Genomic DNA, 27,806 nt, shown 5'->3' on the forward strand with positions numbered 1-27,806 from the left:
TCTTTGAGAACTGCTGCATATAGATGAGTCAGGAGCCAGTCTAAGCTGACCCACAGACATAAAAACCAAGGCACTGAGCACCTTCAGCTGGACCATCTAAACTCTCGACTCAAGGGTGCAAGGGACTTGCTCACATCAACCACCTGGCTGCTCTCTTGGGGACGGAGAAAATGAGTGTTTGTCTCCACATTTACCCCAGCAATCCATGAGGTAAGAGGAGAAGCATCTCATGGCCTCTTTGTAGAAAAAGTAGTTCATTCTCATGAAAGCTTACCCTCTTCTCCCCCCTACCTGTCTGTAATCTAGACAGACTTGCCCCTCCCTGCCCTGGGATAATAAGAGTGTGGTTTTAAATTGCTTGGTGTCTTTGATCTGTTGGTTGCAGGTGGCTTAGTAGTGGGATTACATGCTCTGCCTTCCCTTGGCCACTTCACAGCTCTGAGGCTGGAAGGCTGTTTGCAGCTGATTATGTCACTCTTGAGCAGCAGGACTTCTGCGTCTGGGGCATCCTTGCCTAATAGGGGGACTCCCCTCAGAGCTTCTCTGCCTTGAAGTCTAGTGTAGCAAAAGCATGTTACAAGTTGTATGACATTTTTTGTCTTAGGCAAGCACTTCATTTTCCTCCATAGCACTGTGTGAAATTGTGTTTTTAAGTGCAGGCATTTAGATGTCTCATTATTTGCTCAGCTCCCTAAATATTGTTGTGACAAATGTCCTGGGTGGTAGTGATGCCAACTGGTAGTCTACACCCTGCCAGACGTGGAGCTCCTTCTCCAGACAGCTGTGTCTCATGGATTCTGTTCATAACTACTCAAAAGAAGGTCGCCATTTTGCAATCAACATTTAGGAAAAGAGCAACCTACAGCGCTTAGAGCAGAACACAGGAGTGTGCAAGGAAGTGAGGGCACACAAGGGCTCCCCAGACACTCCTCTGCTAGAGGAGGGGCCCAGTACCCAGGTTTTTGGGGTTTCTCATTGGCTCCCTGCTGAGTTTGCTTTATCCTATGTGCTATTTTGTGTGCATGTGTTCCCACACAGTCAATCAACTGTAGCTCTTCAAGTCACAGTGGGATAGGATTATCTGGAAAGATATTAGTCATTCCAAATTTTCCCCCCATTTTCTTTTCTTTGACACTCAATTCCTGGAGATGGATTTCCTTCTACAGCAGGAAGTGATCCAGTCCTTTCAGGCTGAAGACTGAACTTGTAAAGGAGCATAGAGCACAAATTGCTCATGACAGTCTTGGACCATTGATGCTGTTGGTGGCTTTGGCTTGCTTTGACTGATTCTTAAAAGCAATCATAGTGCAAGATGCTCATGACGGCCACACATGCCGTGCTCTGCAGAGCCGATCACAATCCCCCATGCATGACCCTTTCCTTCCCTCTGCCAGGTGGTTTTGGTACTAGGTTACAAATCTATCTTGGATCTTTTCACAGCTTGGTGATTTCCCGAAGATCCAGCTGTGACTCACATGTTTTGCCTCTTTTCTGCTCTAGAGTTTTTATGGACAGATGGCTTCCCAACCTCTTCCAGAACTTTCTCTGGGATGATTTTTATATCCCAGCACTTTGATCCTCACTTAAAATACATTTGACTTCTCTTCCTTTGTAGTCAAACACGCTTTCGATGACACTCATCTTTTCTTCACTCTTATACTCATTAATATTAATACTATGCATTCTGTCTTTTAAATATGTGTTTGCACAAGCATACAGTAAGCAAACTTAGAATGTTCTAGGAACTATGTTAGGTCCTGGGACAATACTGTATGGCCAGGTAAATGGTTGTAATTGGCAGCATTTCTGTGGTGACCTGGCACTTATAGTCTAGGTTACTTGTCTGTGTGTCTGTGTGTCTGTGTTTCTCTCTCTGTGTGTGTGTGTGTGTGTGTGTGTGTGTGTGTGTATGTCAGAAATTCCATGGTGGTCTGAGGCTTCTGCACAGCAGGGTAGTTACAGAATCATGGCTGACCGCAAGTACAGAACACTGTGCTCTGTCAATAGAAGCCTTCAAAAGAGCTCAATCCTAAGGCCTTAGATAGAAATGATGGTGCCTGATGGTGACAAGAGAAAGCACATTCCAGAATAAGGAAATAGCTCTCACAAAGGAATATAGGCATGACACACGTGGGGTCTATTAAGCCGGTGCACTGGGGTTGGAGGGGTGAGAGTACAAGAGAAGCCACAGGGTACATGGGACAAAAGAAGGCCTCCTCACACCAGGTGATGAGGGTAAGAGCTTAGTCTCTTTGTGGAAAGGAGGCCTGGAGTGCAAGGTGGGCTGGGAAAGAGGTAGGAGGTCCCTAAGATCTTGCTGCTGATTGGCTCTATAGGGAAGAATGCCGTGAAGTCGGAGACCTGGCAAGGTCCCCAAAATTCACCTGATGAACGAGCAGGCTTTGAATGGCAACCAGCATTTTCCTTCCACTTACTCTTTTATGCCATGTGGGCTACAGCTTCAGAGAGATGGAGCCTGAGACAAGTCGGGCAGCATTGTTTCTGCCTTGCAGAGGCCTCTTGTCTATTTTACATCTCTGAAAAGCAAGGTTGTCTGGGAAGAAGATGCAGCCGGTCCCTTTTCTCCTGGGTGCTTGGACCTTCCATGAGGATCTTAGGCCTTCCATGTTGGATCTAGGATCAGTTTGGCTTCTGGGTACTGAACCCTCAGTGGCCCCGTAGGACACAGGAATGACTCAGTGTGGCACTCGAAGGCTGAGTCACTGCCAGGAGCCACAGCACGATTGCTGAGTGGGAGAGGCTCTTCTGTTACCACACCTGCTGCAGCCCCAGCAAGTGGTCCAGGAGACCATTCCTCCCAGGAATGATGCTGCTTAGGTCTCCTCAGCAGTGGGGAGACAATGGTTCCTGAGGTTTTCCTGCTTGGCTGCACAAAGCTAAGTGGTGTTTTATGATCCGCTGTGTATGGGGACAAGACTGTTGAGCCTGCTACCTCAGATCCTCACGAACCTTTGGAGCCACAGAGATCAACATTTGAGACCCATGATGTCCCTCAGAGTTCCTTGTTTGGGAAGCATGGGGCCAAACCCTGACATGTTCCAAGCTGGGACCCCAGGAGCCCCCCCCATTCATACTTTACCCCCTCCATCTTCAGGTGGGGCCATAGGCTTTGAAATGCCTGGTAAGGCCCCACAGTACAGAATGTCTGGAAATTCAGTGATCTTGGCTCTAGTTCCGGACCTACTTTAGGCAGCCACTGTAAAGCCAGCTAACTCAGAGGCTTGGCCCCTCCAAACTGACCCTTATGGTCCTGAATGTTAGCATCTGTGATATCTAACAACAGGCAAACCCAGGCCTTAAAAGGAAGGTGGGTAGTACTTACTTTGCTGCTTTTACTCAACCCTCACATCAAGGCCTGGACCTGTCTTTTCAAACAAGATCATCCCTACCTGATGGGTTGAGAAAAGGCTGTACAGACTGCGGGAACACAGGCCAGAGCCAGGAAGGAGGAAAGAGAGGCCTCCTGGTCTCTGTCTCCTGGAACATGTATGATTCATGAAGATTAGCTCTGCACTGAAAGGGTGGAAAATGGGCTTCTGGGTAATGGACTTTGAAAGTGGAAAAGCAGGGTGTGGACGCTGCAAAAACAAAACTGAATATGAACAAGCAAAATCTTCAAAGGGAAAGAAAAAGTAGAAGAAGCAATCAGCGTGGAAGACTCTTAGAAAAGTCAACAGTAATCGAAAGTTGACTTAGGTCATTTAGGAGTCTTGGCTTGCATTCATTCCATGCTTCAGCTTGGAAGAGCCTGAGGCGGTGTCCCCGCCTTCCCATTGCCTTGTTAGGAAGTCCCAGCAGAAGGGAAGGGGAGCAAGGCCGATTCACAGAGCTCCGGAAGCTTTGTGAGGAAATAGCAACAGCAATGAGGTAATGAGGTGGAGGGATAGCCCAGCGGTTAGAGCACGGGCTGCTTTTGTAGAGGTTCTGTTTGGTTCCCAGCATCCAACTGAGTGGTTCACACCTGTGAGTACATCCAGTCCCTGGGGAGATTTTGCTTCCTCTGGCCTCCAGGGGGCACCTAGCCTCCTGTAGACAGACCTACCCACAGACACACATATACACAGGAACAAGTAACTGAAAAATCCTGTAGCTCTTAGAAACAGCAGCAAGATCCCAAGGATGATGCGGATGACAGGTACCCTCAGAAGTACTGACAACCCCAAAACACTGTACCTCACTTAACTGTACCGTAAAACTCCTGTGAGTGCCCTAGCTGCATCAGGTGACAAGCAGCTCAAAAACACTGCCTTAAAGCTTTGAGCCCAGCCTATCCATTGCGTGAACGAAGAGGTCAAAGTTCACGATATGGTAGAAACTTGCTCACAGGCCCCAAGAAAGGCAGAGTCTGAACTCTCCCAGTCAAGTCTTCAATCAGTAAGGTCTTCTTGCGTCAGTGCCCCAGAAAGTGGCTGTGTGCTCTGTCCTGGCTTCTGCATGTAAACCTTGCGGACCGATTAGATTCATGGGGACCACGTTTGTTTCTGAGAGAAGCTTCTTATTCAGTTCGCTAGGATAAAGTACTTTCCACCTAGAATTTTCCAAGTGTGTCCTCTTCGTCTCTACTAGCACCAACACTGTGTTTTTGGCTCAAAGTCAGGAATTGTGTTTACCGGTGTATATCAGTATACCCCCACCCCCATCCCCAGGGAGATGATTTACATATGCACCAAACGCTGTTTGAAAGCACCAGCTTAGAATGGTGTTTTTCTGCAGAATTAGAGCAAGCAAAGCTCTCTCAGGTGACTGCCCCTAAGGGAGGCTCATGGTTCGTTGCCCTTGATTAAATTCTTGGGAGCCTTCTGGCTCTTTCCAAATCAGCCATTTGTCCTTGAAGAGTGAACTTGGCAAATGTGAGAGACTGTTATTAGTGTCTCATGGAAAAAATGTGCATAGAATTTGGACCCATGGAGTCGAGTCCAATGATGAGATATTCAGGGAGATTAGAGGACCCGGTCTCATGTTTATCGGCACAGTCAACCTTCTCTTCTGATGTTATTAGGGGGTAGAGGTACCCACAGTTATGCACGGAGTATAGAGTTTGAATTGTTTTCAGAGATAAGGCACAGCCCTTGTCATAGGATCATGCTAGAAGACCCACGGGAAGCCACGCCCTACTGACCCGTTTAAAGCGTGAAGGCAGTCCTGCTGTGCAAAGCTTTCTATCTCATTGGAAACACAGATAGGGTGTCAGGCATGAGGGCTGCCAATGTTAGGCACCTAGCACCGGCGGACTTGGAAGACACTGAGGATGGACTCACCCACCTCTGTTTCCCTGGTAACACTAGAAATAGAAGCATCACAAGATTTAAACTACCATATGAAAAGCTGGAGCTTCGAGGATTTGATGAAGCCTACCACCAGAACTGACTGCTGGTTCAGAGAATGGAATCTGAGCTCTAACCTCTACCTAATGTTCTGGTGTAACATTCCAGTCTTCCCTCAGAAAAACAAAACAAAAACAAACAAACAAAAAAACCCAACAACAACAACAACAAAAAAACGTTAGGTACTTTTGTCCCTTTTCTGTCAATCACCTAGAAAAACCCTCCCCACAGGAAGCTGCCCAAGATCCTCAAGGAAGGCATATAAAGGCTACTTTCTAGTGTAAATGTGAGCAGTGGCCCCTTCAGTCACTTTCTTGGGGATGCCTCACTTGATTAAACTCCACCAACACCTGAAATAAAGTCTGTTCTCCACAACTACACTAGTGTCTCTTTTCAAATCCATCTGCTATAACAGTGTGGAGCCAAAGGGAACAGAATGAGAGATTCCTGGGACATCCCTTGGAGTTTCTGCCTGGTTACGTTGGATTTTCCCTATCTTCTTGTGGAAAGGCCTGGACTCCCCCTCTTGGGTAGAGACCATAGGACCCCTTTTGCCCACAGCTTCTCTCTGTAAGCGCACTTCTGTACCTGGCTACAGGGCCTTTTCTGTTTTTTTTTCTTTCTACAACATGGCATGCCCATAGGTATCTCTGTCTCCCTGCTAATCTAACTCTGGTGTCTTTTGTCAGAAGGTGGTGGCTATGCTGTATCTGTTCAATGTCTTCTGGCTATTTTGCCAGCTGATAAAGTCAGTGTGTTTTCTGTAACTTAATACTAGATCTTCATGGTGTAGGTTTTTTCCTGGTTTTGAGTCATTTTTTTTTAAAACGTAATATTACTCAATATATTTTACTGGGTTCTAAAGGGAACTTAAAGTTTCCCTATGATATACGGTGCCAAAATATAAGCCTCTTTCTGGGTTTCTTCTAGATCATTCCTGGTATTTAAAGGAAGGAAATTTGAGGCATACCTGGGAGAGGAGATCACACCTTTCCTATAGACACAAAAAGACAAAGCGTGATCATTGCCTGTCAGGGTGATCGGTGGCTGGGTTCTGGTCTTTGCTGACTAAATCATTTCTGGATTTGGGGAGAGTGTGCCTCAACTTTCAACAAGATTTGCGGCCTTGGTTCTTGCCAAAATAACTCCGGAGTGAGCAGCACCCACTACTGCAGATTGCCATCAGCCAGGAGCACTGCCAAGGGCCCCCATAGTTTGCTCTTTCTTTTTCTTTTCTTTCTTTCTTTCTTTCTTTCTTTTTTTTTTTTTTTTTTTTTTTGCTTTCTTTGATGCAATCTCCTCTTCAATTCCCTTCCATTCGCCTCTCAGATGGATCCTTTATTATTAAAACAGAATTCATCCCTACTCCTAAGGAGGAAAATCCCTTTTTAGAGAATGAGGGCCCACATAGCCAAACAAGAAGCTCGACGGGTGGGAAGCACAGCTGGTAAGGTAGGATAGATTCCAGAGTTATTTACAATGGGACTGCTCTTGTGAATGACTAGCCAATGGTCTAAGCTACCTTTGTATGAGCTCTCACTATTTTAAGAAAAGATCCACATTTACTCTCTAGTTGTAAAACTAATCCAGAAATCATCACTGCTTTAAATAAGGATGCCTCCTCCTCAAGAGTATTCTCGTAAACCAACATAATGGAAACCTTTGCTAATCTTGCCTCCCCATATCTAGACACATTCAATGGTATTCCAGCTCCTCCTGCCTGCATCTGTCCCCTTCAGGAAAGAGCTGGTTGGGGAATCTGAATGCCGTAGGGCCCAACAGCCATTCTCTACTCCAGATCGTCAGTTGAACGGGATCTAGATATTTGCTCAAACTATCCTAAAATAGAGTTTTGGACATCTCTCACAGAACGATGAGCTTTCTTCTAAAAAGATGCAAATCTCTCACAGAACGATGAGCTTTCTTCTAAAAAGATGCAAACGGGGTTATCAGAAGAGCAACTTTAACTGGTTTTGAAAAAACAGAGTAGTTCAAAGGGGCAGATGGTGCTTAACAGATTCTAGATACCAGACAGGGCCCACAGCAGTTCCTGTGCATTCCCAGAGGTGGGGATGCGGCCCTGTGAGAGACACAAAGGTGGATGAGACACTACATCCTCTGCTCATTCCCTCCCTTTCTCATGAGATTGGAGCAGGGGTGTGTGTCTCTCTCTAAGTAGCCCTGGATGTCCTGGAACTCTCTCATGTAGACCAGGCTAGTCTTGAACTCACAAAGATCCACCTGTGTCTATCTCCAGCTCCCAAGTGCTGGGACTAAAGGCATGACTCACTGACTATACACTTAAAGGATTAAGCACACTAAGGTAAAACCACTGGCCTAATGAGAACCCTGTTGATTTTCAAATGTTATTTTAAGAATGTATCTTTAAGCCAGGTGGTGGTGGCGCACGCTTTTAATCCCACCACTCGGGTGGCAGAAGCAGGTGTATCTTTGTGAGTTCAAGGAGAGCCTGGTCTACAAAGCAAGTCCAGGACAGTCAAGGCTACACAGAGAAAACCTGTCTTGAAAAACAAACAAGCAAACAAACAAACAGAATTTATCTTTATTTTTCAAGTTTATGTGCATGTATGTGTTTGTGTGCTGCATGTATTTGTGTGTCTTTGAAGGGTAGAAGGGGTGTTGGATACCCTGGCATTCAGGTTGTTGTGTGTCAGGTTGTTGTGTGTCTTTGAAGGGTAGAGGGATGTTGGATACCCTGGCATTCAGGTTGTTGTGTGTCAGGTTGTTGTGTGTCTTTGAAGGGTAGAAGGGGTGTTGGATACCCTGGCATTCAGGTTGTTGTGTGTCAGGTTGTTGTGTGTCTTTGAAGGGTAGAAGGGGTGTTGGATACCCTGGCATTCAGGTTGTTGTGTGTCTTTGAAGGGTAGAAGGGGTGTTGGATACCCTGGCATTCAGGTTGTTGTGAGGCACCTGATGTAGATGAGGATGGGACTTAGGCCTTCTGTAAGAGCAGAAGATACACTTGAGCCTGTCCACTTCCATTTAGAGTGGACCTTTCTCTGAGGCAGATCCCTTACTCTCTTTCTCTTGTCAGAAGGAAATTTAACAAAATAGTCCTTAGGGCTGGGGATCCTTCCTGATACCCCATTAAAGCCAATCCTGTTTTCCAGAACTAGGCTCTAGAGGATCACAGGGGGCAGGATGGTGGTGGTGGTCATAGTGATGATGATGATGATGATGATGATGATGATGATGGTGGTGGTGATGGTGATGATGATGATGGGATAAGGAGGAGGAGGAGGAGGAGAGAAAGAACAAGAGGCATACAGAACTTCTCACAGCGTTATGAATATGACTTGAGATCTCCCACCAGCTCCTTTCCTGGAGGAAAGGCACACAGACGAATGCCACTCTCGCTCACTCGCTGCTCATCTCAGGGCCACTTCTAGTTACCATGTGTTCCTTAGTCCTTCTCATAAGCTATCATGACCATCTTTATTTGGGTCGTTTTGTTATCTGTCCAGTTGGCTCCACCTCCCCAAATACCACCAGCCTTGCCAATGGAGGCTACATCCCAGGTCTCAGCAAGGTTCCCTGTACATGGCAGGATTCCAGAGAAAAGGGGAAGGCATCCAAAAGCATGAGAGGGAAGCAGGGAGGATGTGAAAGGCCAGTGATGTTTCCCTGACTCCACTGTAGGTGTCAGGATCCACTTGTTTTATTGGTCAAATACTGAGGGGATTTGTATTTGGACACTAGTTCAGGGTCTAAGTTTCCATTCCAGCTCTGCCTCCTAGGAGCAATTTAACCTCTCTGGGAGGCAGGTGGCAGTGAGTCGGGGGTGGGGAGAAGGGTTGTGGGCGGACTTGGAGCTTAGTCACAGAGTAGTGGTTAGCACGCTGTAAGGCCTTGGTTCAGCCCCCAGCCCCCAGCCCCCCCAAACAACAGCAGCCACCCACTCAACCTCAGCTCCCTCCTTTGTAAAAGAGAGTTGAGTGTACTACATCAGGGTGCCACTGTGAGGCCTGAGTGAATAATTCCTGCTAAACTCAGTTTCCGGTATCACATAGGAAGTCACTGGCCAAGTGCCTGCTCCTTCCATCTGCAGCAATGTCATGCCTCCAACGTGGCAGGCCTTTGTCATGTATGAGGGGGCCAGCCTTCAGGCCTGTGTGACAGATCTTTGGAGGGATGCCTGTTAGTGGCGCCTGACCACTATGGTAGGTTAGCCCCCAGTTTCCTGACTCTGAATGCCCTCCAGTTCATTTACTTGGTCTTTGTAGTCTCTGGTGTCCTCCTGTCTACCCAGGAGATACTGGTGGTAACAACAGCTAACAATGTCTTGCCATAGAGCAGTTGTGGTTTAATTTGTTTGTTTTCCAAACAGGGTTTCTCCGTGTAGCCTTGGCTGTCCTGAAACTCAGTCTGTAGACCTGGCTGGCCTTGAACTCAGAGTTCTGCCTGTTTCTGCCTCCCAAGTGCTGGGATCAAACCCGTGCACCCCTGCTGCCCAGAGCCATGGAGCAGCTGTACTTGTTGAGCTTAGCGTGAACAGCGCCTGAGATGCCATTCTCCTGATTGGTCCGCAGACTGCTCTGAGGATAAACTAGATTCGAGAGAAGTTCATGGAACACTCGGGCGACTTTTAATCCAGTTTATCGTATCCAATTTCATCTAATCTTCCAACCATTCTCAAAGCCACACCTCCTTCCCATGTTTTTATTCATTCGACAATTCACTCATTCAGCACACCATTTGTTGTAGGCCAAAGAATATGCCATACTGGCAGATTAATACGGTGGTGGGTCTCTGGCTCGTTTAGCTGTGGTGTTTCCTGTGTCTCTTCATGGGGCTCTCCTTTGCATTCTCCTGCTAGTCAGGAGCAGTTTTTCCTTCCTTGTCCTTCTGCTTGGTCCCTATCATGCTCGAACTGCTTAGATTCTTCCTGCTGTCTCTATTCCACCTCCATGTCCTTTCGTCTCTCCTTTGCACAGGGCACTGCCAGCTTTGTTCTTTCTTAAACTTTTAAACCGTTGATGAGTTCAGATATGTTAAAAATGAGTAGGTCAGGCAGGCATGGTGGCGCACACCTTTAATCCCAGCACTGGGGAGGCAGAGGCAGGCGCATCAATGTGAGTTTGAGGCCAGCCTGGTCTACAAAGTGAGTCCAGGACAGTCACGGCTACACAGAGAGACCCTGTCTCAAAGGGGGGGGGGGGAGAAGAAGAAGATTATGTCTTTGGTAATGGAAGCAGATGCTTAGAAACATTTACACCTCTCGTGTGTGACTTCAACACATGTGAGATGTCTGTGCCACAACTGTCATGTCACCACATGTCAGAAAAGATAAGCTTAGTGTGAAAAGATGAAGGGATGCGTGTAAGTACATCCGATGGATACGCCTGGAGAACTGATGCTCCTTCCTGCCGCGCGTCCACCTCGGCACTTACTGCATCCAAGCATGTGCTTTCCATACTATCCCAGGTATTTGCTGAGTCTTTAGTCAGCTGAGCAACTAGAACAGCTTTCTCCCCCCCCCCCCAGTTCCTCTGTTAGAGAGATCACTGAGGTCCTGTGGGTAGTGTTGGGCACAAAGTAGTGCCAGCATGCAAGACCTAGCACCGTGGCGCTCCAGTCTTCTGACTTCCACTGGCTTATTCACTCAGGAAGCATTTGTACACAGTGGGCGCCACTTCAGTCTCAGTGCTGATCACAGCTTGGGCATCCTACTCTTCAGGAGCCAGAGAGCCAGGAATTTAGTTCCAGCTGGGCACAGCTGTCAATCTCCTCACTATTCCCGGATGTCTTCCTGCTTCTCAGGGAGCCTTAACAAGGTGGGACATGCCAGGGCTCAGTAGGCTGCTGCTGCAGGCCTAGGCAGAGTTCATGCAACACTGGCGGCAGGCTGGAGGGGGGGAGGGAGGGAGAGGATGCACAGCAGCTTAGTGACCGTCTTCTCTCCCCACTTCCCTCAGCCCTAGGCAGGCTGCTTGCTCACGCCCCAGAGGACAGCAGAGCCAGAGTTCAAGCCTGCCTTGGGCCCCTCAGCGTGTTTCAAGGCCAGAGCCGGAAGGGGAGCCTGCACTTGCTCAACACCTGGACTGGGTTAGTTTAGGGCTCAGATTGCCGTAGGCTGTCTTTAACACACCCACCCACAACCTACCCTCCCCCACCCACAACCCACCCCCCAGCCCCCAGCCCCCACTCCCAGCCCCACCCCCACTCAACCATCTCACATTCTTGTAACTGGAGGACCTAGGTTTGACCAGGTGTCATCAATCAGGTCATTGTGATTTGTGTTAATCCAGGTGAGGATTCTTTCTTGTTTAGTTGGTTTGGTTCTTTTGAGGCTGGGTCTCTCTAAGTAGACCAGGCTGGCCTTGAACTCAGAGAGATTCACTGGCCTCTTCCTTCTGAGTGCTGGGATTAAAGGCACCATGCTTCACCCAAGGAGTCTCTTTTAAAAGTTGGCTACTGAGCATAGAGGTGGTGCCCCTCTCCCAGCAGCAGTATGCCTGTCTCCTGATAATGATCCTCTCCAGAAATCATGCAAGGACACCAGCCCCGCTTTTGTCCAAGGGGCCAGACGCTAGAAGGCCTGAGATCCTGTCATCCACTGACTAGATCCGGAGTCTGGCCTCCATTGTACAATCCCACCATCAGAAGTGTACTTCAGCAAATTAAAAAAAAAATAGTAATACATTTACAAAGCTACATAACTATCACAACAATCTATATAAAAATCATTTCCCACCTCTAAAGAACTACTAGCAGTCATTTCAATATCTGGGTGGGGCAGTCACTTGTCTAACTTTTCTTTGTATAGATTTGACTATTCCAAACATCTCTGGAAAAAGGATTGTAGAATACCTGGCCTCCTTAGTGTAGTGCAATTCTGTCAAGGTTCACTCATGTTGTAGCATATACATCGGACCACCATTCCCTCCCAGGGCTGAATAATAATCCACTTTATAGGTATGCCACATCTTTTTTACTGATGGGCTAAAAGACATGTAGGGTTGCTTTCTCTCTTAAGCTGTAAGGAGTAAAGATGCTATAAACATGTAGGTCAAGGACATGAGTATATTTCATTTAATCCTTGTCATAACAAAGCCAATTTGCAAAAAAAAAAAAAAAAAAAAAAAAAAATGCAGCCCAGTGAGATCTGAGACCGCTGAGCTTCTCTCCATTCATTCTGATCAGGACAGAAAGGTAAATAGGAGGAAAAGAAGAGGAATTTCCTTCACCTTTTCCAGGTCATTGTACCCGGAGAGGGAGGAAAGGCATGGGTGGATTTGCGTCAGCTGCTGCCTGCTGTAGGCTCCACTGGTCTCTCGGGCGCTGGGACTGTAGTGGGCCGTTTGCCAGTGGGCATAGTCATGAGTCCTACATGGATGTCCCCTGTGCTTGTCTTTCCCATTTCAAGAGTAGGTCAGGGTTGTATGTAATGTTTTGAAGACACAGGAGGAAAGGGTTGGGAAAGCTCCGTGACAGTGTTACCATCCCAGGAAAGCTTCCTATGTGGGTTCAGCTTGTAGCAGGGAGGAGGCCATTCCAGCTGCCAAAAGAAGAGCCCCAAAGTTGGGAACCGGGCATGTATGGAGGACAGCTTGGTGACACAGAACCACAGGGTTACACACACTACCAGCTCTGCTTCCTTCTGGCCCCAGGGCTTTCCCAGAAAGCACCTTGATGAGGAAGGGGAGATGCCGTGCCTCCCCATTAATGTAACTCTGATGGCTTGGCAGAGCTCAAGCCCAAATGGGTAATCATTGACCTTTGACGGCTCCCTGGGGCACAGCAATAGAAGCTCCAGGAAGACTGGTCCCCAGCTATTCCATGGGTTACCTCAGGCTGCGTCCTTCTCTGTACCCTTCAGGAAGTGCCATGAAGTGCACACGTGACATGGGTCACAAGATCCTAGAGTGAAAGGTAGTGCAGACAGGAATGTCCCTGGGCCTGTTCCTCCCATTGCTTTTCTTCCTTCAGGAGTGGCAGGACTTTGTAATGTAAGTTTAGTGCCCATTGCTTCCTATGCCCGGGGCTGTCGAGCCTCCGTCTGCCTATAGAATGTGTCTGAATGTCCTCATTCAGCTGAGGACGCTGACCCACCAAGTGGTTATATAGCACCCAGTGTTCAAGAAAATAAATGACTGCCTTTAGATTCAAACCCTCAAACTCACTTGTCACATTCCCTCTAGTGACTCGATGGGACTGTGACAGGGAAATACAAAATGCCAGCTAGGATATAGGATCAGAGAGCAGCCCACACCCACTCCAAACACAGGGGCCTGACACTGAAGGCCTCCAACTTGACATGTATCATTTTCCGTGGATGCAGGACATAGACACTGGTTTCCATGTTGCTCCTCTCCAGGCCTCAGCGGACCGTGACCCTTCACAGTAACGTCGAGGCTAGGAATTCTATACATAAGCATACCTTCTCGCTGCAGACAGTGTCTGGGGCTCTCGCTCACATGGAATTCATTTATTTCTGGGCTGAAAGGACTGAGTTGATGTAATGGCAACCCAAACCACAGAGAGCCAGAAGGGTCAGACTAATAACAGGGTTTGCGCGCACATAATAAATACGAGTTTTTATAAACATTTAAATTCCTTCATGAAATTGCCGTGCCATTTGAGGTGGGTGGCTCGACATGTGAAACTTAAGAATCATGTCATTACGGACGTGTCCAGTTCCCAGAATAACAGCCTCCGCCCAGACACGCACTGTTACGAGATACACGAGTGCTCCGTGATTATTTGATTTGCAAAAAAATTGTTCTTCACTTTATAAAATGATGCACTCTAAGATTCCTTTAAACATCTAATAGCCTCCTGAGTGTGTAATATGACTTCTCCACAGTTTCTGCTTCTATACTGCCTGCTGCGAACATACACTGGTTCCAGTGTAAGCTTTATATACCGAAATACCTCCAGTGCAGCGGTTCTCTGCTTAATAGCAATAGTTATCAAGAGACACCAGACCAGAAAAACCTCTGGATCACTGCGTTAATTTAATTTTCAATCCTAAATTTATTAGGAACCAGAATTTACTGTTAGAGATGGATTCTCTCAGGAAGGTCTGGACTGAGGCCAAGTCTGGGAACTTGAGCTAATTTCATGAGAGGCAGCGCGGGCCCTTCTGACTCTTCCTACATGCGAGAGTCTGGCTTGGCGGCCCATCTGCTGAGGACTGGACCCAGGGTTCTGCAGGGAGCTTTCCCATCTCTCCAGACAGCGGCTTTGCGTGTTGGGCATTCCCAGGTCTCTTCTTCACAGGGTGTTTGTCTTCAAATCAAAGGCAGGAAGGGGTGGTGGGCACATGAGGTTCTTTCATACCCAAACTCTGGGCAGCATCGCTCCTCTTCAGATTAAAGGCTAGTAACTTGAGTGGTCTCAACACCCAGTCAACACCCTTGACACCAGGAAGCGGACCATGGCGTATCATGAGGAACTACTCAGGCAGTCTCTGAGACACGCGCACCTGCCAGCCCAGGTTCCAGGAGACTAAGTGGCACCGCCCCAGAGCCTGCTATCTGACATTACTGTTATGACTTCTTTTGAGAATCAAGCTCTCTGGGAGTCCTTTGTACCTTCATGGAGCTACTTATTTCCTTGCAAAGTAAAACTGACTGGGCCCCTTGCTGTGCCCAGCCCTGGGGTAGCTAGGCACTAGGGGCAACACAGAGAAAGGACTTGAGGTCACTGTCTCCAGACCAACTCAGAGTAAATGTATATTAAAAGGATGGTTGAATTTATTAAAAGAGCACAATCACACATCCTCAGGGAAGGGCGTGGCCAAGCTGACATTTCAGGTTTGTCAGGAGTGACAGTGAAGTTGAGGCCAAGAAATGACGTGTTTGCGAAGAGACAGAAGAGTGGGTCCCCCACGGTCCTCAGCAGAAAAGTTAGCATGTGACTCAGGTTCGAAGAGGTTGTTGTTTGGCTTCCGTTGTAGGGATGCAACAGGGGTGGGCCGCTCCCTGCGCGTGTCTGTCTTGCCACTGAATCTCACTCGGCTGTCTAGGCTTGACGTAACGCTGACACCACAGCCAACACAGTGTCCTCTGCTAGGATCAGTGAGTATACTAGGCTCAGCTCCCATCCACCGAGGTGGAGTGTGGTGGGCGTGGGGCCCCCACCCTTTGACACGAGCTGTCACCCTCAGAATGAACTCCTGCCTGATGAAGGAGCAGACAGCCTGTACATGTCTATTGGCATCTCCAAATAGAGGACACCATTCCTCCAGCTGCAGGCCACTGCCTGCTCAAGCCATGCAGCCCGTAGAAGGAAGCAGAGCGTTTGATGGTTTGAAGTCTTTACGTGCATCCACAGTCGCCTCTTAGTTCCGCTGGCATTTCGACCATTTCTGAGCTGTTCAGGACATGGAATGGCACAGTTAGTGACACCAGTGACCCTCAGATCCAGTCCAATGTGCCCTGTGGTCCCTCCATTGAACCCTTCCCCATATCCTTCTATCCTCTTCTTGGCGCCTCTGTGTAGGCTTTTCCTTGACCAGAAAACTTACCCTCTCTCCACTAGTCAGATACCTCTTCTTGATCTCTTACTCACTCTTAATCATCATTTGAGTGATTTTTCACACAGAGCAAAGGAACGTGCGCCAAGCTACCCTTGCGGCGAACGGCGAGCAGGTGTTGAAAATATGTTTGCCTTCTCTCGCTATTTACAGCTGTTCTGAGTATGCCATGGTGCTTAAAACAAAGATTCTTCTAGTCTTTATGTTTGTTTTCTTGCTTTGTGACCTTGAGCGAGTTGCTCAACATCCCTGGACCTCAGTTCTGAGAACTATTATGAAATCTAAATGCAATGATACCGGTAAGACTTTGGCATCTGTGCTTGGCTTTGGGGTCCCAGGATGTCACTATGAGAGGGGCACTACTTATGTCGTGCTCCAGGGGGCGCTGTACACACACACACAGCATGCAGCAATGTCTCCTGGAGTGACCTGCAGGCTAGAGAAGCCCCCTGGGGCCCTTCACCGCAACTCTTCCTACACTCATACTTTTCAAAGTCGGGGAGGGACTGGTGGGCTTTATCTTCACCCATTCTGGGGCACAAACCTCCATTTTTAGCTTTCTCCCCTGTCAACAGCTCAGTCTACTCAAAGGCAATAAAGAAAAAAAAAAGCATTCCTTGGCAAAGCACTGTGCTTTGGGGCTTAGAGGTAAAGATTGTGCCTGGCAGTGGTGGAGCACACCTGTAATTCCAGCAGAGGCAGGAGGGTCTCTGAGATTTTGAGCAGCCTGGTCTACAGAGTGAGTTCCAGGGCAGCCAGGGATACACAGAGAAACCCTGTCTTGAAAAACAAACAAACAAAGAAGAAGAAAACGATTGCTTCCCTGGTGGTGTCCTGAGAGCCGCACTGTGTGCTTGCCGGTTTCCCATGTCTCCACACCTGCCCTGGGTAGATCTGTTCTCTGCTGCCATCTTCATAGACCCTGGGGAAGTGCTACTCTTAAAAACACAGGACAAAGTAGAGACGAAGTGCCCTTCTTTGCGTGGTTGTGACATGCAAGAAACAGTTATGAGATACACTAGGAAGTTGCCAGGAAGCCACACAGGACAAGTTCCAAGCATCCATTGCTGCCTTCCAGTCCCACAACAAACGTACGCTGCCAGCCAAGACTGGCAATACCTCACGACAGGCCACCTTCCCTGAGTGGAGCTTTGTCTGCTCCCAGCCTGGCTTATCAAAAGGAATGATAAAGCCCCTATGCCTCCCACTCAGACCCAAAGCAGAGGTCTCTCTCTCTGCTCCCGAGGGAGGTGATTCTCTCAGGATGCATGGTGATCCCGCAAATAAGTTAGCTAGAGAGCAACTAAAACTTGCACTTGCAGTTTTAAGTCACTGAACTGGCCTTTTGTGTACCATTCGGTAGCTTCCTTGATTCTTCACATCTTCGCAGCAAAGCAAACCTACCTGTGCAGAAGTGTGCATGCACGTGTGACTTCTGCAAGCAAGAAACCAGTAGTGTCAGTTTCCACCGTTTATAGCTCATGTATCCGCCTGTCTCTGCCCTGAAAGCTTTGAGTGACTGGGTTACATGTCTGGCTTTTTCATATGGGTTCTAGGGATTTGAACCCAGGTCCTTATGCTTGCATAGCAAGCACTCTTACCCCTCAGGACCTGAGAACAGAATGCTTTTGTTGATGATGTTTGTGACACTGTTTGTCCATCAAAACTTGACTGTGGGTACCAGGCAAGAGGCTGCCTTCTCAGGGAGCAAGTGCACATAGCAGTGATGCTGGTCACATTCTAGTTAGTTTCTATAGCAGAGAAAATCAGCCTTCTGCCTAGGTACCAGGCCTCTGATCAACCTTGCTAAGGATCGGCCCTTCGCTCTATCCCGTTCTCACTTCTCTGAGAACAGGCGTCTGACTTTATTATTGACCAACCCTTCCTGAAATCACTGCTGCCTTTCCTGGGTCTCTCTTCCTGTCAGGAAGTGGGATCTGAGGCCAGCATCCTTCATAGACATGTGGCTGGAACCTTGCCATGGTGGTGAGAGTCAGTGACATTTGGCTAAACTGCTGTGCTGGTTTCAGTTTGGGAACCATCAATAACCATTGCCACTACTGCATGCTCCTGGGACTGGGTATTCTGTTATATGGCATTTGGAAGGGTAGCATTAGAGCCATCTCACATGAGGAGACAGGCTTTGAAAGGCAGAGTCACTGGCTCAGCTCACCTGGCCACTAAAGAGCACAGCGAAGGTTCATGTCCAGGCCCATGGACACAAGCTGGGACACTTCACTTTGCCAAGCTGCTTCTGGTCATTGCCATTGTCATTGCCATTGTTCTAGGGACATTCTTGGCTCAGGCCCCCTATCTTCTTATGTTTTGCTTCCCATGCTAAACACGCCAACTCCTTTAGATAGTAAGGCTGCGAGTAAATGTCCCAAGACACCTGCAGAGCACTGGGTGCCTGCAAAGGCACTGATGCCACCAGACAATATGGCTCCCTTTAGCTTGTTTCCAAACTCCCTTCTGGAAGAAGAGAAGGACCCAGAAAGACCTATGCTGCAGTCACACCCTGGGTAGGCTATGCTGGCTTCCTAAGGGAGAGGCCATGAAGCACACTTGGCCCTCAACAACGACATGCTTTCCCATGCATTACCTGGTCTAGCCTGGGAAAGGCATAGGGCTCAGATGCCCTGCTATATACCTAGGATGTAGACAGGGAAGGACTGAATCCAACTAAAGTCTCTAAATGAACTAGATCATTGGGTCATAATCTGCGGGTCTTGACCCCTTTGGAGGGTCATATATCATATCCTGCATATCAGATACTGACATCACGACTCCAGTAGCAAAACTGTAGTTATGGAGTAGCAATGAGATACTTTTATAGTTGGGCTCATAATATGAGGAACTGTGTATTAAAGGGCCACAGCATCTGGAAGGTTGAGGACCACTGCCCTACATGCTCAGGTATGTCAAGGACATCAGATAAGTTGTAACATGCCCAACCAAAGGCCTCCAGCTCTGTGGGTTTTGGGCAGACAGGAGGCAGCCCAGGAAGCTAGGGGATTTGTGGTTCCACAAGCTCTGCTTGTTTGCAGATCCACCTGGGAGGCTGTTTTCAGACATCCTTAGATGATCTTCAGAGAAAAGAGGAAGTCCTCTACAGAAGCAATTGCATGTGTGTGTGTGTGTGTGTGTGTGTGTGTGTGTGTGTGTGTGTGTGTGTCTTTAGCAAAGGTGGGCTCACCAGATGAAGCTTGACACACAGTAGGCACTGTTACTTCTTTGTTCCTGGTCCTTAGTAGGTGGTCAACAAGCAGAGCTTGTGCTCGAGCCTTTTGATTAAGACAGCAGAGAGGGGGCTGGAGAGATGGCTCAGCGGTTAAGAGCACTGACTGCTCTTCCAGAGGTCCTGAGTTCAATTCCCAGCAACCACATGGTAGCTCACAATCATCTATAATGTGATCTGATGCCCTCCTCTGGCCTGCAAATATATATTCAGGCAGAGCACTGTATACATAGTAATAAATAAAAAAAAAAAAAAAAAAAAAGACAGCAGAGAGGACACTCCAGAGTCCCAGGGACACATGACTGTGGGAAGATCCAGGAGACGTTTGTTGAGGTCAATTTATTCTTGGCCCAAGACAAGGAAGAACAATTTTGTAGAAATTCGAACTCCTGCGTTGGAGTTACCAGGGGACTAGAGAAAATCATTTGACATCTCCTTTCGGACCACCTAGCTCACGTTTTCTATTCTAACATAAAAACTTGACTCACAGAAATATCCTAGAGTCAGAGTGAGTTTGTATAAGAGCTGTGAAAAATTTAGTCAAAAGACGCAATAGCCCCTGTGATTCAAACTCATGGGCCTCCTCTCTCTCTGCCACTGCGCAGCCAGGGCTGGGAAAGAGGCGGAGTGATGCGTGCTGTAGGAAACCCCTGCTCCAAGTGATGTTGGGCAGATGCCTCAAAAACAGCCTCTGCAGGTAGCTTCTTATTAGCAGGGACCATGAACTTGAGAAGGAGGCGTTTGCTGGAGTGTTTTTACGGAGTCGACAAGACTCTGAAGGAATATGCATTTGCTTTTGAGGGCCTTTACACAGAGCTGTTTCAGACTGATTTAGAAGTATGAATTATCCCTGGAGCTCTGACAGGATGGGCTCTCTGTGGCAAAGACAGCAATGGCATCCCAGCGCTGAGTTTGGCCCCTGCCTGACTCTCCAGGCCTGGGCCGTGCCAGCTCCTTTAGCACTTTGGTAGTGTTACCGCGGATCTTCTTTCTGCTCCCATGGTCTTGTGTTTCTTCTGTTACTCCTGCCTGGGCCACACGCACAGCTAAATGTACTGCTGTACATCTCACCCGGGAACGCCCTCTTAAAATAGCTCTCCTGGAGGAGGAGCTGATGGCAGTATGGGGCAGCCACTGGCTCACAATGTTTACACACACATCCATCTACTTATTTATCACAAATTAGCACTTGTTTACAGGGCTCCTGTTACCTGGGACCCTAGCGCGTCCTTAGGGGCTGGCTTTTGATCTCAATAGGCACGCTTCGGAGGGTGCCTGCCATTTCATATCACAGTGACAGTCCCCATTGTCCGTTTGCTTATGGACTCATCTGTTCCTCTCCCTTAGCCTACCTACCTGAGAGTTGCATGCTGACAAGGGTCAGGCATTACTTCTGTGAAGTCTAGCACAGTGGCTGATACACACAGAGGTGTCAACACATCACTGGGGACTAGTGACAGGCAAACCTGTTAATAGATACAGAAAGGTGCTTGTAATTGGTTAAAACATGTCCTCAGAGGCTGGATCAGTAGCTAATGAGAAATCTTGCGAGGGGTAGGGAGGGTTCTTCTGGGGTTATACAAACCACAATGGGTTCCGGCAAACTCGGCTCCCCTCCCCACTTGACTGGGAGCCCCCTGAGTACAGGAAGGGCTCTGTTTATCTTCCAAGTCCTCAGGAATGAGCAGACAGCCAATGAGCAGGAACTGCAGGACTAAGTCTTGTTTTCTGCAAATGTCTCACGTACAGAATAAGAAGGCTAGGGCATAAAAAGCAAGCAGCAATAATATAACCCACTTGTTTTTCCCAGCTACCAAAGATACCTGGGTAAATATTAGCTAATGTGCAGCCGTTTGCTTGCTATTAAGATTTACAGATTTCAATAGAAAGGCACCTAAAAGCTGGGGCACATTATATACCCTAAGACACCAGTGATAATCGCTAATCGCCCAGCCGTTCATAAATGCACATCGGCTTTGTCTGTGGTTAGTTTAAATGGCCTGGTCCAGGCAAAGAGGGATCTGCACAATAGCAGATCTGCCGTGTGACTGAGGAGTTTGGTTAGTGGGTGGATTTACCTGCTTCCTTGGGCTGTCTTAGTTCGCCTCACTCTTTCAACAAACAAATCAACATCATAGGCTAATCCGGTATGTGTAAAGCTCACCCCCCAGTAAAGTCCAGTTTTTCCAGATTAGATCCCACAATAATATCTGTTTCTTACATAATAGTGGCTGTTGTCTAGAGAGATTAAATCGGTGTCTTGTTTCTTCCTGGTCTGGACGTATTCTTGTCTTGCAAACATGTCCCCATCGATGACTCTCCATCCACCTGTATCTTTGTGACAACCTGGGAAAGGTTAGTAGACTGGCAGATTGATGATAACTGAGTGTTTCTAGCCAAAAATTACTTGGCATGACTTAGGAGAACAGCAAGAGAGCTATAGAGCGTGGCAAAGGAGAGGGGGGCCGTGCTGGCATCCAATCCACGTCTGCTGCCCAGGACCTCAGCTGGTGGTTTGTCATGTCTTAGCATGACGGTATTTAAGCCATGTGAGGTTTGAAAAATATATATATATACACCTAGCTCCAGGCTTGGCCTGAGAACAGCCGCTCTTGAGTTAACCACTGAAAGCTAACCCAAACAAGCATTGTTCTGAAGCTTAGGACCCATGAGGCTGGGCCTGAGGGAAGCCACGCTTTGAACAGACAATTCCCAGCAGCACCGCTTCCTTGCTTTGCCCACCATGGATGCCTCAGATAGGACTGTGTTCAGAATGCTGGTAAGTGCTGAGAGTGTGGGGGACGCATCGTGGGCTGCTGCCTGCCCCTGTTTTACCATGTAGAAGGGCAGGAAGTGAATGTTTTATTTTGCTGACACAGTCGTGGAAACCCAGAACTTACTGGGACTATGCCTTCACTTCACAGAAATACATTTCACCTGCAGAGTGAAGCATTTTTTTTTTAGAAGGATGGAGGGGAAGAAAAGCTTGGAAGTTGATGTTTTAGAAGCCATCTTGAATTATAATATGGTGTGAAGAGTATGTGGGCTCCAGGGATAATGCTGGCCTTAGAATTGGTAAGAGGTGAGAGCCAACCCATGAAGAGTTAGAGCTTCGAGGAACCTGGGCAGGAGCATCTGTCACCTTAGAGTACAGCTCAGCACACGCCTAGGTGCATGTGCAATAAAAGGGAGGAACTGGGCAGGAAGCATTGCCCTCTATACATCCCACCTGGGGCCATCCCTTGGCCTGACTCCTGTGGACTTGAGGCCAGTGAGGGATGGATAAGGCTCTCTGAGGGTGTGCAAGGCTTCTTTGGCTTCTCTCTCTCTCTCTCTCTCTCTCTCTCTCTCTCTCTCTCTCTCTCTCTCTCTCTCTCTCTTTTTTTTTGAGACAGAATTTCTCTGTGTAGCCTTGGCTGTCCCAGATTTGCTCTGTAGACTAGGCTGGCCTCCAACTCACAGCGATATGCCTGCCTCTGCCTCCGGAGTGCTGGGATTAAAGGTTTTCTTGTTCTTGCTTTTAGAACCTGGCCTTTACATCTCAGGTCACCGCTATGGCTGTGGCTTTCTTCTCACCGCTGTGTCCACTTGCCTGTTCACCTGGGTCACGGCCAAAAGCTGCTGAAGAATATCCCTTTTGTTTAAAATGTGTCACTAAGCTGGTTTCGCTTCCTAGTTCTTGTGAGCAAACACATCTTTGAAGGGGATTTTGAGATCTATTTTTAAAATTATCTTTGCATTTAATGAAAAAATACCACAAAGACAGTGCTAACCACAATGGACACACCTTGATTTTGGGGGTGTAGGGGAAGAGGTATTCTAGGGTTAAGACCCTTGGGTTTCACTGTTGTCGGCTGTCTAGGGGAAAGTTCCATTCCTGTTTTTGCTGGCCTCTCTCTGTCTGTCTCTGTCTCTGTCTCTCTGTTTCTGTCTGTCTCTGTATCTGTCTCTGTCTGTCTGTCTCTCTGTCTGTCTCTGTCTGTCTCTGTCTCTGTCTCTGTCTCTGTCTCTGTCTCTGTCTCTGTCTCTCTGTCTCTGTCTCTGTCTCTGTCTCTTGGTCTCTGTCTCTGTCTCTCTCTGTCTCTGTCTCTCTGTCTCTCTCTCTGTCTCTCTCTCTCTCTCTCTCTCTCTCTCTCTCTCTCTCTCTCTCTCTCTCATACACACACACACACACACACACACACACACACACACACACACACCTGTCCTTGGTAAGAAACCAGTGAGCAGAATTGACCCTTCTGAGGGGGCCTCATGCTGTCACTTTGTTATGCCAGTTACCCCACTTAAACTGATGGGGAGAGTGGTAAGCACCCAGTCTGAACTAGGCGGAATCTAGGAGTGAGGTAAACATGGTCCCACCTTCCTGGATCATTAGTGAAGTCAGTGTTCCTCAGCTTGGAGCCCAGTTGACAGTGGCGAATGCCAGCAGCCACCCCCCCCCCTACTTCTGTTGGAAATCTTGGCAGAATATTGGGAATGTGTAGGAAGAGGCATGTAGACCCTCTGAGATCGCCTGGTGGGCTGTGAGCTCTGCTAAGAAGATCAAAGGGAGTTTAGCCAGTCCTGCCTTCAAGTGCTCTAGGGAAGCAGAGTTTTAGGATAGGGTGTTTGCCAAATGAGGCCTAGAATGAAGATGGCGGCTCCAGGAAGAAGGTGGTGAGCTGGTGCGCTGCTTCCACCCGTTGGTTAAGTCTAGCTCTTTGGAGAAGTCATTGACAATTTTTGAGTCTTAGTGCCTTCATTTACTAAAGGAGGAGCGTGACTGGATCAGAATATCTCTTGATGTATTTGTAGCAGCAAGCAAAATTTAGGGGAGATATTGATATACTGGTGAATCTCCTTGTTTCAGTTACTTATTTTTATACATCACAAAAATATGAGCAATGCTCCAGGCATATGATTTCACAAAAATTATGGTATAGCAGCAGGTTACATTTTAATGCAGAGGAGATGATTTGCATAATAATATTCCATAGATAAAAGTACAGGTTATAATGGCTCACCTCATTTTTAAGGTCTTCTGGGATTGGCGGAAGGAAATACTTGAACATATTATCTGTTGTCCTCTTCACATTCTATGTGACACAGAAGCTATGTATGGTTTATTATGGCATCTAGAGCAAACTAGTTGTTTTGTGCAAATGATTAACAAGCCTGATGAGTTTGGATGCTCTTTCCAGAGGTGTTTGGGTCTGTATGTGAGTCCCCTACATCACGACTGCTTCAATTATAATCTTACAAGCCCCCTCCCACTTTGATGTGTTTTCAGATCAGGACACTGACAGAAAGGATGTTCAAACATCTTCGGAATTGGTTTGTCACTCACATTTTTGGGCGCTCTCGGCAACGAGCGAGGCTGGTCTCCAAAGATGGAAGGTGCAACATCGAGTTTGGCAACGTGGATGCACAGTCAAGGCTTATATTCTTTGTGGACATCTGGACTACTGTCCTTGACCTCAAATGGAGGTACAAAATGACTGTGTTCATCACAGCCTTCTTGGGGAGCTGGTTCCTCTTCGGTCTCCTGTGGTATGTCGTAGCGTATGTTCATAAAGACCTCCCCGAGTTCTACCCGCCCGACAATCGCACTCCTTGTGTGGAGAACATCAACGGCATGACCTCAGCTTTTCTGTTTTCTCTGGAGACTCAAGTGACCATAGGCTATGGATTCAGGTTTGTGACAGAACAGTGTGCCACTGCCATTTTCCTCCTTATCTTCCAGTCTATTCTTGGGGTGATCATCAATTCTTTCATGTGTGGTGCCATTTTAGCCAAGATCTCTAGACCCAAAAAACGTGCTAAGACCATTACATTCAGCAAGAATGCGGTGATCAGCAAGCGTGGCGGGAAGCTCTGCCTCCTCATCCGTGTGGCGAATCTCAGGAAGAGCCTCCTCATTGGCAGCCACATATATGGCAAGCTTCTGAAGACCACCGTCACGCCTGAAGGAGAGACCATCATTTTGGATCAGACCAATATCAACTTCGTGGTCGATGCTGGCAACGAAAACTTGTTCTTCATTTCCCCACTCACAATCTACCATGTCATTGACCACAACAGCCCTTTCTTCCACATGGCAGCGGAAACGCTTCCCCAGCAGGACTTTGAATTAGTTGTCTTTTTAGATGGCACTGTGGAATCCACCAGTGCAACCTGCCAGGTCCGCACATCGTACGTCCCAGAGGAGGTGCTTTGGGGCTACCGCTTTGTTCCCATAGTCTCCAAGACCAAGGAAGGGAAATACCGAGTGGATTTCCATAACTTTGGTAAGACAGTGGAAGTGGAGACCCCTCACTGTGCCATGTGCCTGTATAACGAGAAGGACGCCAGAGCCAGAATGAAGAGGGGCTATGAAAACCCTAACTTTGTCTTGTCAGAAGTTGATGAAACAGACGACACCCAAATGTAGCAGTGGCTTTTTCCCCACCTGCAGAAAGCCTGCCTCCCATAAACCGAATGGCTAGCTGTGTTCTGAGGCAACCAACAGTTGGGGCTATGAAATCAGAAGGAGAACCTGCAAAGTCTACCAGCACGGTCGCCCTCGAACCCCATAGCTGTGACTCTACAAGACGCATGGCTCTATAAGGCTGCAGTATTAAGCATATGATGGACCCAAGTGAATATAACTAGGGTGCAGAAGCCATAGGAACTCACCAGGAATCTCCACCATGACTGTGTGAGCTCATACAGTGTTGGTGGAAACAAAGCCATCCAAGCTTGCACACAGGCAATGGAGATACTTCTAAGAAACTCCTGGGTGAGGTTAGGGTCTTTGGATGGCTTCAGGAACTAGCCATATTTTCCTGTTTGATTCTCTGGATGGGAAAGATGCCACTTTTATCTTAAAGTGGACTTTTATCAATTCGAAGTCCCCTGAGTTGGGGAGTGAGCCAACCAACCACTGGCAACAAGAGACTGTCATACAAAGAATCACTCCAGACTCTAACCTTCTCAAGCTCTGGTGTTTGAAGCCTTTGTCTGGGTCTGGGTCCATGTTTCAGAAGGGATAGCATCCAGTGACTGCACCTCTCTGAGCCCAAGGCAGAGAGGAAGGAAGGCCCTGACAAGATTTGTGACTTACACAGATGCTGAAGCCCATAGACTGTGGCCTGAATGGTCTCCTATGGTACATTACGTGGAGGCCAAGTCCATTCTTTAGACTCTAAATTAGCATCCTCCTGCAAAGGAGAACGTTTGGGTTGAAAGTGTTGGTGAGGAGACTGGGGAGGTGGCTCAGTTTGTGCAAGCATGAAGACCTGGGCTTGGACCTCCGACAACCATATCGAAAGCCTGACATGGTAGCATGGCCCCACATCCTAGTACTGGGGAGGTGGACATAGGAGGATGCCTGGGGCTTGCCAGCCAGCTAAATGGGTGAGGTCCAGGTTCAATGAGAGACTGTTAAAAAAATAGGTGAAGGGGCTGGAAAGAAAGCTGAGTGGTTAAAAAACACTGTGGCTGCTCTTCCAGAAAACCTAGGTTTGATTCCTGGCACCAATACAGTGTTTCACAACCACCTCCAATTCCAGGTTCAGGGCATCTGATGCTCTTTTCTGGCTTCCGTGAGCACCAGGTATACAGATATTCATGCAAGCAAAAAAGCGGACACATAAAGTAAAATAAAAAAATAAGATAGAGAATGACTGAGGAAGAAATCTTATGCCAACTTCTGATCTACACACACACACACACACACACACACACACACACACACACACACACACGCACCATGGTGATATTTCTTTCAATATTCAATGGATGGGTTATGGGGCTACAGGTCTGTTAAAAGAGGTGTCATTCGTTATTCCTCGATCTTTCAGGATGGTACTGAAGACTGTGAAAACTGTCAGCTTGGAAGGGGTTTGATGCTAATACTGAGTGGTTCTTGCCTTTCTCTGCCTAATGCTTGAACTGAAATTCTAGGTACAAAAGAGGAGGGAGTGAGCTATAGTCAGGATGTTACTGTTTTCTTGTCTCTGGGGGCCATCCTTTCGTCTTCCAAAGAGAACCATTTAGCAGGAGAGTTTACTTTAAAGGAAGGCTCTAAGGTGAATGTTTTGTTTGTTCATTTCCACACCTCTATTATTCTGAGTGCACCTTGGGAAAAAAAATTGGACTTCAAAGCTGCTCAAAAATAAAAACATTTTTGGTATGTGACTAATAAATTTCTGAAACTTCATGGACAAAAAGCGTCACTTTATGCATTAACTGTGACAGAGTGATTGAGAAAAATATCCTTGCCAAAATAGACTTTCTCCTGAAGAGGGTGGGGCAGGTGGGAAGGAGGCAAGCTGCCTCGTGCTTTGTGTCTAGACCTCCTAGGAGGAAGTGAGCCAGGCTGAGGACAAGTGCCTTCTGGCCCAGCTACAGCACATCTCTCCAGCCTGAGTCTCCACACAGAGAAAGACAGTCACAAACCCTTGTCAGTGGGGGTAGCTTTGTTTTTCTAGGTTAGGGGTTAACTTTGTACAGATCTATACACATACACTTGTCCTGGTTCAGACCAATGGCACACCTTGTCAGTGGCCACAGTGGTGAACACATCTGGCCCACACTGAAGGTTACTTCATGCCTGTAAGTCTTTGAATCCATGGCATGATTTACTGACCAAGCTAAAAGAAATCAGATAGCACAAGCCCAAGGGAGCTGGAATTCTCTGCTGGCCTGTGGACCAGAGGCCGAGCCACTCTGCAGCTCCCTATGAACCAGAAGGAATGGT

General features: G+C 47.6%; 1 protein-coding gene across 3 annotated transcripts; it reads left to right on the forward strand.

Annotated features, from left to right (window-relative positions):
- Positions 1-27,266, forward strand: KCNJ1 (potassium inwardly rectifying channel subfamily J member 1). 3 transcript variants are annotated; one of them, XM_084781554.1, is made up of 3 exons: positions 1-210; positions 11,282-11,411; positions 24,357-27,266. In XM_084781554.1, exons 1-3 carry the CDS (start codon positions 206-208, stop codon positions 25,494-25,496), a joined length of 1,275 nt encoding a protein of 424 aa, XP_084637680.1. In that variant the 5' UTR covers positions 1-205; the 3' UTR covers positions 25,497-27,266. The 3 variants fall into 3 exon arrangements, with proteins under 3 accessions (XP_084637680.1, XP_084637682.1, XP_084637681.1); XM_084781556.1 differs by lacking the exon at positions 11,282-11,411 and having other exon boundaries at positions 2-210; XM_084781555.1 differs by lacking the exons at positions 1-210; positions 11,282-11,411 and adding an exon at positions 21,708-21,863.
- The last annotated feature ends 540 nt before the right edge of the window (positions 27,267-27,806 follow it).

Source organism: Acomys minous, assembly GCF_964271855.1.
Source record: "Acomys minous genome assembly, chromosome: 5".
In the NCBI taxonomy this organism is placed as follows: domain Eukaryota; kingdom Metazoa; phylum Chordata; class Mammalia; order Rodentia; family Muridae; genus Acomys; species Acomys minous.